Here is a 14,810-nt window from a genome sequence, read left to right on the forward strand (position 1 = left end):
AACTCACTCATGCTCTCCATGTAATGCTGCCTGTACAACTGATACCCAAATAAAAATTACTATTTTAAAATTCAAAAGTTTGTTTTGAATGCTTAATTTAATGGATAGCTACTATTCCTACAAGCAAAACTTATTTATTGAAATAATGCAACAATTACAAAAATAAAAATAATTTGATCAAGTTTTAAATATATCTGGTACATTAGTAACGTGCATTTTATACACGTCCAAGGAGAAAAATCAAACCTAATTTAAAACTGGAAAAACTCTAATAATAAATAGTAGTAAAATGGGTAAACTAGAAGATTATTTTATTTAAACAAGCATATGTTGTTTTTTGAAAAAAAATCTAGGACTGTAAACACAATTCTCTGATAGAATGTTTCCAAAACCAATTATGAAAATGTTAACGAAGTATTACTAAAACCTCTAGAATCCAGATAGATTATTCTAGTTTCTAGAACCTAGACAGATTATAAAAAATTGGGCTTTTAAAATCTGAAATATTTTTTAAAGTATCTCATTTCTAATTATCCCCAGAAATACAGAAATATTATACTTCTTGCTTTGAAAAATAAAGTTCCTTAAACACAAGTAATTCTAAAAGTAATTTAGGGGGTGCCTGGGTGGCTCAGTCAGTTGAGCATCTGACTCTTGATTTCAGCTCAGGTCCTGATCCCAGTTGTGGGATCGAGCCCCCCATCAGGTTCCTTGCTGAGCATGGAGTCTGCCTAAGATTCTCTCTCCCTCTGTCCCTCTCCTCCACTCATGTTCTCTCTCCCTCTCTCTCTCTCTCTCAAATAATTAATAAATCAACACAAGTAATTTAACAAAACCAATAACAAAAAACTGAGTCGAGGCACCCGGGTGGCTCAGTCGGTTAAGCAGCCAACTTCGGCTCAGGTCATGATCTCGCAGTTTGTGAGTTCTAGCCCCATGTCAGGCTCTGTGCTGACAGCTCAGGGCCTGGAGCCTGCTTTGGATTCTGTGTCTCTTTCTCTCCTCCTCGTGCTCTGTGTCTGTCTGTCTATCTCTCTCTCTTTCTCTCTCAAAAATAAATAAACATTAAACAAAAAAATTTTTTTAAATGAGTCAATAGCCTTGAACAGCTAGGTACTAACTTTTCATTTTATTTTAAACTGACATTTTATGACATATATCATGCTATTTCAAAAAAGAGATATCTAAAATCAAATTAGAGATTAATTTTATTATTTTTTAAAGTTTATTTATTTTCAGAGAGAGAGAGAGAGAGAGAGAGAGAGAGAGAGAGAGAGAGAAGCACATGTGCACAAGCCAGGGGTAGAGAGAGGACAGAGAGAATCCCAAGCAGGCCCCACACTGCCAGCACGGAGCCTAATGCAGGGCTAGCACCACGAACCGTGAGGTAGTGAACTGAGCAGAAGTCAAGACACTTAACCGACGGAGCCACCCAGGTGCCCCAGAGGTTAATTTTAAAAGGATATCCCAAATAGCTGATATAAAGGCAGTAGTAATAGCAGTGTTTCCTTTTTTCCTTTGTGTTGTACTTTGTTTTGGGTATACTATCTGAACTTAAACAGACAAATTATACAGAAAAAAATCACATGCTGTCTCAAGACTTACCGAAAATCATCCAAACTTAGGCTACCTCTGCAGTAACAGATAGATGAAATTATATAAGGAAAGGAGAGAAAGCCCAGATATTAAACAAGTTTCACTTCAGAACACAAAACGAAATTTAAAAGCTTTAAAAGTTACACAGGTGGATAGCATTCATCTCTGCAAAGAGAAAGAATTTTTATAACATAATAAAGGAAAGAAAAAGCACAATGGCTCATTTGGGGGGTTTTGGGAGTATGAATTCTAGATCATTAAAAAAAAGTTCTTAAACAAGTATGTCAGGAAATAATTTTGTATTTTTTGCTTTCATTTAGGCATACCATTTCCTTGATATCGTGGAAAGTATGCAGAGACTAAGCCACCAAAAACTTAGCACAAAAGACAAATTCAATGTTTTCCAACATGAAATCCAAGTTTGTATTAGATATAATTATGTGTCCTTCACACATCTTTAGTTTGAGTATTTTGAAAAGTAGGTTTTAGGCTAAGAAACAAAGCTAACAAAAGATCTCTAAATATAGTTTTTTAAGTTATTCTTTGAGTGTGGAAGAAACAGAACAATAGGTTAACATTAATCCTTAAAATTTTATTTTTAAAATACAATTAAATAGAACTCAGAGATAAAATACATGAATAAATACTTTAGATTCTTTAAGTCACTTAGCAAATTAGCAATGTTACTCTAAATTTTCAACGAGAGAATGTTAAGTAAATCTTTTACTTACTCTATATAGATAAATGAGGAAGTATCACAGAAGCAGAGGACTGACAAGACTCATAGTTAATATTAAAATCAGGTCAATATAAAGAAAAACATACTTTTAAAGACCATAATCAGTACCCAGAATGAAAAGAAACCATATTTTGTTCCTGTTTATTTTATATTTTAAAGACAGCAAAATTATGTAATAGGTTGAAGACAACTAGATGATCTCAAAGTGGCAAAGAAAGCTTTCCATCTCTGAAGTTATGACTTAGCTATTCGGTAGGCTTGTGAGATCAAAGAACCACTTCCCCTTAAATCGTCCTGTAGAGGAGGGCGATTAAGTTTAATATCCTACTGTGGCACTCCAAATATCCTATATCTATAAACAGCAATAAATTCCACCTGTTTCTCAAATGATACTGGAAAATTTGATAAAAGTCTTAAAAAAGTATTCAAATCAAAGAAGTGTTTGGATTGGGTAAAGTATGCTATTTTAAATAACATGATGGAATTTTGTTAAATCAATGTTTCATGATTGTAATATATAAATTCAACAATCAAGAAATTCCCATCTGTTTCTACATCCCTTGGTTATATCAAAAAATGCAATACATTTTCTCCATAGCTAAGGCTTTCACATTTTTCCTTGTACTATCTAAAAAAACTACTCTAGTTTCTAACCTATCTACTTCTATCTTTGTACCACATCTCCAACTTATTTATGTATTTACTAGATTCTTGCTCAAACTGGAAGGTTTTGAGAACAATGTGAATATCTATTCTGTGGATTTATACATTTGATACCTGTATCAATTTTGTACGTATAACAATGTAAGGAAAAACCAAGGTATTAATTATCCAGTTTATAAATGGATAAAGCACTCTCTTCTGTTATTTCTTTGGGTTATTTAACTGCACAGAAGGTGAGAAGGGAAAGAAAGAAAAAACCCTCCACATTTGTAACCCGTAAGTACTCTAACATAAAATATTCTCTGAGGAAAAAAAAAAAACCTGTCTAAAATTGACTTATCTATAGATTTCTTTTATGCAAGTAGTTCACAGGATCTAATAAAGCAGGTGATCAAGCACTAATATGTATTAATTATGATATTAGCAAGGCAATGGTGTGTATCTTGTTAAGTTTTTCTAAATTAACTTCAGGCATTTTCAGGTTACTATATGTAGTACAATTATATAATTACTTAATAAAATGTCTACTTATGTAGCAACGGAACCACACAAAGAAAAACAGTTAATAAAGACAAAGATAGTATCACAAGAATGATTAGCATCAACAAGTACAAAAACCACACCACACAGATGACTTAGTATACTCACCTGTTCAATTTTGAATTGCGTGTTGGTGATTCTGCACCTCTTAAAAGTTGCCTGAAATACTTCAAAAAATTATGATTTATTAAACTATTTTATTTTTAAAAATGCTACTTTACCCTACTACTTTCCAGGTTAAAGAAAACAAAATTTAAATCAAATGAAAACAACCATAGACAAATAGAGTAAGGATTAAAATATTGCAAATAGAGATATTCAGGCCATTTAATTTCCACATGTCTATAGTAATGTACGTAAAAGAAGAATGGAGTTTCTGCATCACCACAGCATTACACAGCCACTGAGGCATATGCCATATCAGGTGGATCTATTTGGCCATAGTCATCTACCTAATCATATATATACAAATACAGTTTTGGTATTGAGAATCATTTTTACAATAAACTTCTAATCTCCATTAATTTATGTAGTAAAACATAGTACTCACTTTTTTAGTTAATGTTTTATTTTTATTTTGCTTTTTGAATCACTCACCTACTGATATCAAAGCCATTATTAAATTTTGAAGGAAAATTCTCAAACAAGATTAATATTTTGACTTACCTCATCACTGTGGCAGAACATAGGTGTAAACACATTCTCTAAGAGAGACAGTACATGTTCATATGCTTCAAAAAGGCATCTCATAGTTTGAAGTTTCACAACATCTATATAAGGGCCTTCAGCAACTATTAAAAAAATTATATTGTAGAGATTGTTTATGAATACCATAAATACATTATATATTAGTTTAAAATGACAGTGAAAGAACATTCAAACAGTCCTAAAATTATGTTTTGCAGAAAATCCACTTATAAGGTACAGAAATCACACTAGGATGAGGAATCAGAACAAGTTCTGGCAAGTATTAGCTATGTGAATTGTGAGTAAATTTCTCATCAAAGCTTTTATCTTGTTAGATGAATACAGGAGAAAACTCTGAAAACATTAAAAGTGGTAAAAGGGCTATATTCTCATCAACATCTTTGACTTACTTTTTTGAATCTCTTCTACAATAAAGGGATCAAATCGAATTTTGTCAATACTTTCATCCAAACAATAGGTTTTATAAATCTTCTGCAACTCTTCATGAAGAGACAGCATTTCATCATTTGACAACTCTGGTCGCAAAATTCTATCATTGAATTCCTCTAGCAAATTAGGAAAAAGTAAGAAAAAATGAATTCTTTCAATACAGCACAATATAAAACATAATATGTTATTCCCAGTCTAATTGTAATCAATATTAAAAACAGAAATCACAATCTATTCATTTTAAACTTTTAAAATAATTTTAATTGGAAATAAAATAACTACCCAGATGAAAGAAAAACTTTTAACCAAATATTTTCTATATAAACATAAAATATGTAAACACTTGCACAGCAATACGAATTTCTAAAATTCAGAATAGTAAACAGATTTCTAAAACTTTTATTTAAAGAACATATTTGATTGACTTCTTATACCAATGGTCATTAATATTTTGAAATCTAATTCACTAAGTAACAGTGAAACTTAAGGCTTTTTAAAGTTCCAATGTTTTTAAATAATATTTCCTTCCATCATGGAGACTACAGACTACTGATGGAGCTGAGTATGTAAACAAATGAATCATTTTTTTTTTAATGACAGATGACAGCAGTAGGAGAGACAAAATATTAACTGCCTTTTCTTATTAGAAGAGGTAGTAATACAGAATTCACTCCCTAATTCTTAATTACCCAACTGAAACAGAGAGGAAAGAAAAGAGTTTTAAAAAAGGGAACACCACATATATGATCCTGGGATAATAGCAAATTCATATAATTGGGAGTCTCAAAAGGAAAGAAGAAAGAAAATGAGGCAGAATATCTGAAGTGATAACAGCCAAGAATTTTCAAAAAGGATGAAAGACACCAACCCATTCTGATACCCATTTTTTTAAGTTTATTTACTTATTTTGAGAGAGAGAGAGAGAGCACACACAAGCAGGGATGGGGCAGAGAAGGAGAGTGAGAATCCCAAGGCAACATATCCAAGACTCTCAGTACAACCCAAGAAGAACATATAAAAAGAAAACTACATAGTAGAGTCAAATTGCTGAGAAACAAAAATAAAGAGGAAATCGTAAAACCAGCTAGGGGATATCTACAAAAAAGCCCAGGGTAATACCATACTTAATGGTATAACACTAAGTGATTTCCCCATAAGATCAGGAACAAAACCAAGGATATCAACTTTCACCACTTCTATTCAACATTATTGTAAAGGGCCTAGCCATTGTAATAGGCAAGAGAAATAAACATAAGGCATAAACACTACAAAGGAAAAAGTAGAACTGTATTGGAGTTGACACAATTACATATGTAGAAAATCTTAAGGAAATATACGAAAAAGCTACCAGAACTAATAAATGAATGCAGCAATGACACAGGATACAAAGTCAATATGCAAAATTGTTCTCTTTCTGTATATTAGCAACAATTTAAAATTTTTTTAAAAATTTTTTTAATGTTTTGTTTACTTTTGAGAGAGACGGTGCGAGTGGGGGAGGGGCAGTGACAGAGGTAGACAGAGGTGGAGGTCTCCCTCTATCTCTGCCCCTCCCCTGATCACACTCTGTCTCTCTCTCTCAAAAATAAACATTAAAAAAAAATCCTATACAGTCAAAATAATCAACACTGTAGTACTGGCCAAAAAAACAGACATACAGATCAATGGAACAGAAGAGAATCCAGAAACACACATATATGATTAAATAATTTAACAATTCAAGGGGCGCCTGGGTGGCGCAGTCGGTTAAGCGTCCGACTTCAGCCAGGTCACGATCTCGCGGTCCGTGAGTTCGAGCCCCGCGTCAGGCTCTGGGCCGATGGCTCGGAGCCTGGAGCCTGCTTCCGATTCTGTGTCTCCCTCTCTCTCTGCCCCTCCCCCGTTCATGCTCTGCCTCTCTCTGTCCCAAAAATAAATAAAAAACGTTGAAAAAAAATTTAAAAAAATAAATAAATAAATAAATAAATAAATAATTTAACAATTCAAGATGGGAAAGAAATGACTCTTGAGAAAATTAGTATCAGGGGGTGCCTGGGTGGCTCAGTTGGTTAAGTATCTAACTTTTGATTTCAGCTCAGGTCAGGATATCACAGTTCACAAGACTGAGCCCCACATCAGGCTCCATGCTGATATAGCAAAGAACCTGCTTGGGATTCTCGCTCTTCTTTTCTGCCCCATCCCTGCTTGTGCGCGCTCTCTCTCTCACTCAAAATAAATAAATAAACCTAAAAACATGAGTATCAGAAAAACTGGATATCCATAACCATACGAAGGGAAAAAATCAAACTCCACTCCTATCTAATACCAATACAAAAAGATTTCAAGGTCACAAACCTACATGTAAAATATAAAACTATAAAGCATGTAGAGAAAAACAGGCATCTAGAGATAATATCACCTTGACTTTGGGTAACAAACATTTCTTATGGAAGTCTCTGAAAGCACTACCCGTAAATATAGATCTACTGAATTATCATCAAAATTTTAAAATTCTACTCATCAAAACTATTCAGAAAATGAAAACACAAGTCATAGTCTGATCTCTGACAAAAGAGTTGCATCTAGAATATATAAAGAACTCTGGGGCACATGGGTAGCTCAGTCAGGTAAGTGTCCAACTCTCAATTTCAGCTCAGGTCATGATCTCAGTTTCTGGGATCAAGCGCTGCATCAGGCTCCATGCTGACAGCACAGAGCCTACGTGGGATTCTCTCTCTCCCCCTCCCCTGCTTCTCTCTCCATCCCTCTCAAAATAAATAAATAAACTTAAAAAAAAAAAATTCCTATAACTCAATGACAAGAAAAACAATTCAATAAAAAATAGGGAAAAGACTTAAACACTTCCACATACCAAGATATTCGAATGACCAATAAGCATATGATAAAGTGTTCAACACTAGTCATTAGAGAAATGCAAGTTAAAAGTACAAGATACCACCACACACCCACTAAAATGGCTAAAATTAAAAAAATAAATACCACCAAATTTTTGTAAAGATGTAAAGCAACCAGAATTCTCACATATTGCTAAGGAGGGTACAACCACTCAAAAATAGTACAACCACTTTGGAAAACAATTTGGTAATTTCTCATATAACAAAATATGTATCTACCCTGTGACCCAGCAATTCTATTTCCAGTTATTAAACATATGCCCAACAGAAATCTTTAGACAAGAATATGCATAGCAATTTTCTTTATAATAGCTCAAAAGTGAAAGCAGTCCAGATACCCATCCACAAGAATGAATTTTAAAAAAAAAAAAAAAAAAAAAAAAAAAAAAAAAGCCCACGCTGTGGTACACTCATATAAAAGAGTATTACTTAGCAATAAAAAAGAGCAAATTATTCCTCTACACAACAACCTGAATCAATCTTAAAAAGCATAATCTTAAATCAATGAAGCCAGGCACAAAAGAGTACACACGATGTACTGCACTTCTATCAGGAAACGGTACAAGCAAAAGTAATCTGTGGGGAAAGGAATGAGAGCTGTGTTGGCTCTGGCAGGAGTGGAAGCAGGGGTAGCTCGTCTGGGAAGGACCCCAACTTTCTGGAGTGATGGATACATTCTGTATCTTGATAAAGGAGTAGGTTACATAGATGTACAGATGTCTCCAAACTGACCAAACTGTACATTTACGTTCTATGAGTTTCACTGTAAATTACACCTCAATTTTTTTAAAGTTATATTTAAATTTTTTTTTTTTTCAACATTTTTTATTTATTTTTGGGACAGAGAGAGACAGAGCATGAACGGGGGAGGGGCAGAGAGAGAGGGAGACACAGAATCGGAAACAGGCTCCAGGCTCCGAGCCATCAGCCCAGAGCCTGACGCGGGGCTCGAACTCACGGACCGCGAGATCGTGACCTGGCTGAAGTCGGACGCTTAACCGACTGCGCCACCCAGGCGCCCCTTAAAGTTATATTTAAAAAGGAAGTCAGTTGGGGTGCCTGGGTGACTAAGTCGGTTGGGCGTCCAACTCTGGCTCTGGTCACGATTTCGCAGTTTGTGAGTTCGAGCCCTGTGTCGGGCTCTGTGCTGACAGCTCAGAGCCTGGAGCCTGCTTCGGACTCTGTGTCTCCTTCTCTCTCTGCCCCTCCCCCACTTGTGCTCTGTCTCTATCAAAAATAAGTAAGTGTAAAAAAATTTTTAAAAAATAAAGAGGAAGTCAGTTGATCGAGGTCAGTTATAGATTATGTTACAATGTGGAAAGGAGTGGACACCAGAGACAACTCAAAGGTGATCGTAGAATACCTAGTAAAAAGAAATTTAGTACAATGACACACTACAACAACATCGAATCTGATCTAAATACTCAAATATATTTAAAATATGTAATATATTAAAAAGTATAAAAATGACTTTGCTAAAGTGCACGGTAAGCCTCACCCACAGTCAGACATATCTGCAATACATGCACTGCTCCTTCTTGTTTCAGAAAGTTCATAAAACGAAATAAGAGATCTTGCTGCTCTCTGATTTGCTTCAATTCTAACTTCAGCACCTTGATACAATATGAGAGAAGGGTAAGTTAAGGCCATATAAACACATGATAAAATTGTTTATATCAAAAGTAATATATGTTATTGGTAAAAATACTTACAGATGGCTTTTTATTTCTAGGTTCTGCGAATTTCTGCAAGAATGGAACCAAAGGGGAAGGCAGTTCAGTTGCTTTTTCAGGCTTTGAAGAAAGAGAATTTATTAATTCAATACAAGTGCCATGTGACTGGACAGATATAAATCAAAAATTAAATGCAATCTGAATGTTTCTAATATAATACTCACTGGACTGTCATCTATGAAGATGATAAGCAAATGATTCACAGTATCCTAATGGAAAATAATACACATAGGTCAAAATAATTCCATTACCATCTTCTCCCAAAATTCTCAAAGCTTTTTTCATATCGTGGAAGTTTCTAGAAAAATGAAGAAAATATGGAACAGTGGCAAAGCATCTACACATATGTAATATAGAGGGACTTTAAAAAATCTGTGATGCAGGGCCTCACTTTTAGGAAAGTGGGCAAAGAAAAGTTATTCTGACTTTGGCATTTAAAATGTTTATATGGGTGCCTGGGTGTCTCAGTCGGTTAAATGTCTGACTTCAGCTCAGATCATGATTTCACGGTTTGTGCATTCAAGCCCCATGCCAGGCTCTGCGCTGTCAGTGTAGAGTCTACTTCAGATCTTCTGTCTCCCTCTCTTTCTCTGCCCCTCCCCTGCTTACACATGTGCTCACTCTCTCTCTCTCTCAAAAATAAACAAATAAAAAAAACTTTAAAACAACACCTGGCATAATGTAAATACTCCATACATGTAAAAATAAAGTGTTTATAAATTATTCCTGTTTCTTCAAAATCTTACTAGTTCAAGTAAGAGGAACTGAAGTGTCCATCAATGGATGAATAAACAGAAAAGTGTGGTATATACCTACAATGGAATATTATTCATCCTTAATAAGGAATGAAATTCCAATATATGCTACAACATGGATAAATCTTGGAGACATCACGCTAAGGGAAATAAGACTGTCACAAACAGACAAATACTGACTGGACCCACTTATATGAGGTACCCAGAGTAGTCAAATTCATAGAGATAGGAAGTGCAGTGATGGTTGCCAGGGGCTAGGAGGAAGAATAGAGAATTATTATTTAATGAGTACAGAGTTTCAGTTTTGTAAGCTGAAAAGATTCTACAGATGAGTGGTAGTGATGGTTGCTCAACAATGAATGTATTTGATACCACTGAACTATACATACAAAAACATTTAAGATGATAAATTTTGTATATATTTTACCACAATTCAAAACCATTTTTTAAGCCTTACTGGATCAGCTAGGAAATCCAAAGATGGAAGGAACACTGAACCAGACAGGATCTCTCTTAAAAGTAAGGTCAGGGATCTGGAAAAATAAACAGTATTATACATATTTAGTGATTTACATCAGTTCTTACCTGGGGATCTTGTTAAAATGCAGACTAATTCAATAGATATGTCCCAAGATTCTGCATTTCTAAAAAGTTCCCAAGTAATGCACATGCTAGTGGTTCACAGACCACACTTGGGAGTCCTGTGCTGACCAGGAGAGAGTACTATTTAAGAGAAAACAGCATTTCCTTAACAGGAAGGATTTGGGTGAGCACTAGAAAATACTCATCTCGGAGTATTTAAAATATTTAATATATTTTGAAATTAATGTTTAAAACTAATAGGTTTTTAACAGTATAATTACTTTGTAATTATAATATTTAAATTAACATTATAGAGGAACCTGGGAGGCTCAGTCGGTTAAGCATCCGACTTCAGCTCAGGTCATGACCTCGCAGTTTGTGCGTTCGAGCCCCACATCAGGCTCTCTGCTGTCAACAAGGAGCCTGCTTGCTTCTGATCCTGTCCCCCTCTCTCTCTGCCCCTCCTCTGCTGGTTCTCTCTCTCTCTCTCTCTCTCAATAAACTTTTTAAAAAAATAAATAACATTATATATTAATTTCTTTAAAATAAAAATATTTTCATTAAAATGTTTAAAATTTAAAAAATGTTAATACAAATTTTAGGTCATAAATAAAGTAATATTTAAAGTACATCACTAGGGGCACCTGGATGACTCAGTTGGTAGAGCATACAACTCTTGATCTAGGGGTTATGAGTTCGAGTCTCATGTTGGGTGTGGAGATTACTTAAAAATAAAATCTAAAAAAAATAAAAAATAAAATAAAATAAAGTACATCACTAAAAATAAGCCATAATTTCTCTTCTAAGAATTATTAGGATAAGAGTAATGAGGTAACTTTATGCAATAATCTAAACATGTTCCTGCCAGAACAAGGAAGGACAGTCTAGATGAATTCTAATTATCCTTCTCAGGTTTATATCTTAAAATACAAACATATCAGTTTAGTTTGTTCAAAGTGTTTCTGCCACTAAGTCACAATGTGTATGTCTTTAAAATGGAACACCAAGAATGAACAAAGTATAATGATCTCAAATGAAAAAAACTGATTTTATCTATATTTACCTTGGGAATTTCCAAAAAAAAAAACAAAAACAAAACCCTTCTAAGCAACACAACACATCCAAATACTTAGTACCTAAAATGGCATTTTAAGACCGGACAAACCGTACTTCTTTAAAAATGAAAAGTTATTCACATCATTGCCTAATCTCAAGTTTTAGTGTACTCCTATTATGATCAATAATAGCAACATACAGGGGCGCCTGGGTGGCTCTTGATTTCAGCTCAGGACATGATGTCATGATTCATGAGTTTGAGCCCCACATCAGGCTCCAAGCTACCAGTGTGGGGTCTGTTTGGGATTCTCTCTCCCTCCTTCTCTGCCCCTCCCCTGCTCTCTGTCTCAAAATAAACTTAAAAAAAAAAAAAAAAAAAAGAATATCAATACACATATGGCATGGTATGCAAATACCGCTATGACATTTTCCAGTCTATTTATACCTGCAGTCTGTTGCTTTAGGAGGCAAAATATAAGGAAAAAGTAGTTCAGTGAGTTTCCTTAAATAGTGTAATTCATCTCTTCGACTCCTCAAAGCCACATGAAGCTCTGGACCATATTCTTCTAAAGCAGCTTGCTGTAAAAACTCTGTATTTTCTACTACAGAGATTAAAAAATAAATATTGAAAGAAGTTAAGTAACATTAACTAACTCCACCCATTTCCACTCACAAACAGAAAATCATTTAACACAGTTATTCCTTTCATAACCCTCCTTTCTTTCCAATATGTATTTTACTGGGAAATTTTTCACAAATAGGATATAAAAAGAATAATTCCCTCCTTGCCAGTTTTGTAATTTTGCAAAAATTTGATAAAAAGACCCTTTCCCAATGCAAGCAAGAATTTTAACTCGTATCACTATTTTACACATTATATTAAACAGGGGTGCCTGGGTAGCTCAGTCGGTTAAGCGTCCGACTCTTGATTTCAGCTTAGGTTATGATCTCACAATTGAAGAGATGGACCCCTGCGTCAGTCTCTGTGCTGACAGTGCAGAGCCTGTTTAGGTTTCTCTCTCTCCCTCTCTTTCTCTTTAAAAATAAACTTAAAAAAAACACAAATTATATTAACAAAAGCAAATATTTATTTTAAAAAGTGGAAAAACTACAGAAAATTTCTAGCACATACAAAGCTGTTGCTATCAAATGTTACATCTGTTCATCCTTTGCAAATACAAAAACAAAACAAAACAAAAACCCTGTTAAAATTCTTTATTGTCTCTGCTTTCAACATCAAAATAATTCAGGTAATCTTTTAAAGCACTTATGGTATAGAAACTGGCTTTTTTGATTAAGTTCTGTATGTTCTGCCCAGCATATAGGACACAAGAGGTACAGAACTGTGTAAGTCCATGAATAAATACATTACTTAATGAATATTAAGTGATGATAAAACTTATATTAACAGTAAGTTTTCTTTAAAGGTCAAATACTAAATATTTTAACTTAAAGGCAATAGTATGGCCACTGTTTTTTACAGACCTCAAAAGAGTAGAAGAAAAACAAGTCATGTTTTCCCCTATTTGCATTCTGTGACTAGTTTCAAAATCATGGCTTCTATGAAGGGAATCTTAATCTAATTCAATGGCATGTATTTTTCACTATTTTCTTCTATTTTTATTAAAAGAGAATGCAAGCACATTTACCCAAAAAAGTCAATATATGCATACTACTAGTGTGAATACTAAGAAGATAAATGAAGGCCATCTACGCCTGAGGTACAAAAGGACTGGCAAAGGCAGATGTAGTTTTTACAAGAAATGCATTTTATTTCATAATTATCCAATTATTTGCTAAGCATTTTCTCCAAGAATTTGGGACACGGGTTTTTAAAAATTTGTCATGAGCCGGAATTTAAAATAAGACTAAGCCATGCTAAATTACAACTCTACTTCGTTAACAAACTGATATGATCTTGAACAAATGATATAATCCCTGTAAGTCTCAGTTCCCACATCAGTAAATAGTTAAGTAGTTATTAACACTGAAAAGTCATCATGCAAAATGTGTAAGTAATTATAATAGTCAATGTGATTAAGCATTTACACATAAAATATAAATTGAATCACTAGATTGAAATCTATTCAACATCTGTCAGACTTGAAAGTTTTTTGTAGTTCAAGATAATGAGAAAATAAATCATGCAAAACATTAAGAGAATACAGGGAGGAAAATCTTAATTGGGAATGTAAACAAAATATAGATGCTGGAAAACAGAGCATGGACTAATCCCCACTAATCATCAGTACATCTACTGCCTAATCAGTTAGTAGTTTTCAGACCAAAGCAGGAAAGGTCTCCAGAATTCATGACAAAGGGATATCTTTAGGATGAAAGACTAGAGAGTAAGGTCCTTTTGCACAGTTTATTACTGAATTTAAATTAAACCAGTGTTTCTAAATGTGTACACATTCAGTATTTCTAAGAGCCATAAAAGTACTTACATAGAAAACATCTATATAATCCCTATTCTCAAAAGACAGATTATAGAGAAAACACTGAGAGTAAAAGGAATATGGATGAAGAGATGAACATTTAATTACTTTCTGAATTATGCACAATTGTGGGGCCAAAGAATTTAGAAAATAAATCCACGCATTAAAGAAATGAAAATTCAAAAATCTGAAAACCTTTTTTACAAGTCTATCTAATTCCCTGTCATAATATTTAGAATACCAGGACTTTTGAATAAAATGAAAGTCCTTCTAAGCTCTGGCCTTTTACTTCTATGGATCTCATTAACTACAATATTATTAATGAATGTAATCTAGCATTTTATGACAATTTTATAACTGGGAACCACTTTTTGCATTAATCGTAGCAAATTAACAACCCCTCTCTTGTAGTCTCAACAATAAATTTCAAATTATCACTCTCTTAGAGACAAAATAATTTGGGAATTTTATTAAACTGATTAGTTCAACTAAAAATAAAACGGGCACCTGGGTGGCTCAGTCAGTTAAGTGTCAGACTCCTGATTTTGATTCAGGTCATGATCTGACAGTTCTTGAGATCGAGCCCCATATCAGTGTGGAGCCTGCTTGGGATTCTCTCTCTCCCTTTCTCTGCCCCTCTCCCACTTGCACTCTCTCTCTCAAAATAAATAAACATT

The 14,810-nt window shown here is 34.0% G+C and overlaps 1 protein-coding gene across 8 annotated transcripts in view; it reads right to left on the bottom strand.

The window, feature by feature from the left end:
• Window positions 1-14,810, bottom strand: part of SNX14 (sorting nexin 14) — a 97,411-nt gene that overhangs the window by 45,699 nt on the left and 36,902 nt on the right. For 5 of the 8 annotated variants that reach the window (XR_009263105.1, XM_058734626.1, XM_058734625.1 and 2 more), the window contains exons 8-16: window positions 12,141-12,297; window positions 10,515-10,590; window positions 9,467-9,511; window positions 9,282-9,362; window positions 9,068-9,182; window positions 4,636-4,791; window positions 4,205-4,329; window positions 3,647-3,705; window positions 1,606-1,632 (exon numbers count right to left, since the gene is read on the bottom strand). Coding sequence is in view for 7 of the 8 variants with exons in the window: in XM_058734626.1 (XP_058590609.1) it covers window positions 1,606-1,632; window positions 3,647-3,705; window positions 4,205-4,329; window positions 4,636-4,791; window positions 9,068-9,182; window positions 9,282-9,362; window positions 9,467-9,511; window positions 10,515-10,590; window positions 12,141-12,297 (841 nt within the window). In the remaining variant the exon portion in view is untranslated. The remainder of the gene's footprint in view (window positions 1-1,605; window positions 1,633-3,646; window positions 3,706-4,204; window positions 4,330-4,635; window positions 4,792-9,067; window positions 9,183-9,281; window positions 9,363-9,466; window positions 9,512-10,514; window positions 10,591-12,140; window positions 12,298-14,810) is intronic. The other 3 variants (XM_058734627.1, XM_058734632.1, XM_058734631.1) reach the window with 1 other exon arrangement.

The sequence above is a fragment of the Neofelis nebulosa genome, chromosome 6 (assembly GCF_028018385.1).
Source record: "Neofelis nebulosa isolate mNeoNeb1 chromosome 6, mNeoNeb1.pri, whole genome shotgun sequence".
NCBI classification, from domain to species: Eukaryota; Metazoa; Chordata; class Mammalia; order Carnivora; family Felidae; genus Neofelis; species Neofelis nebulosa.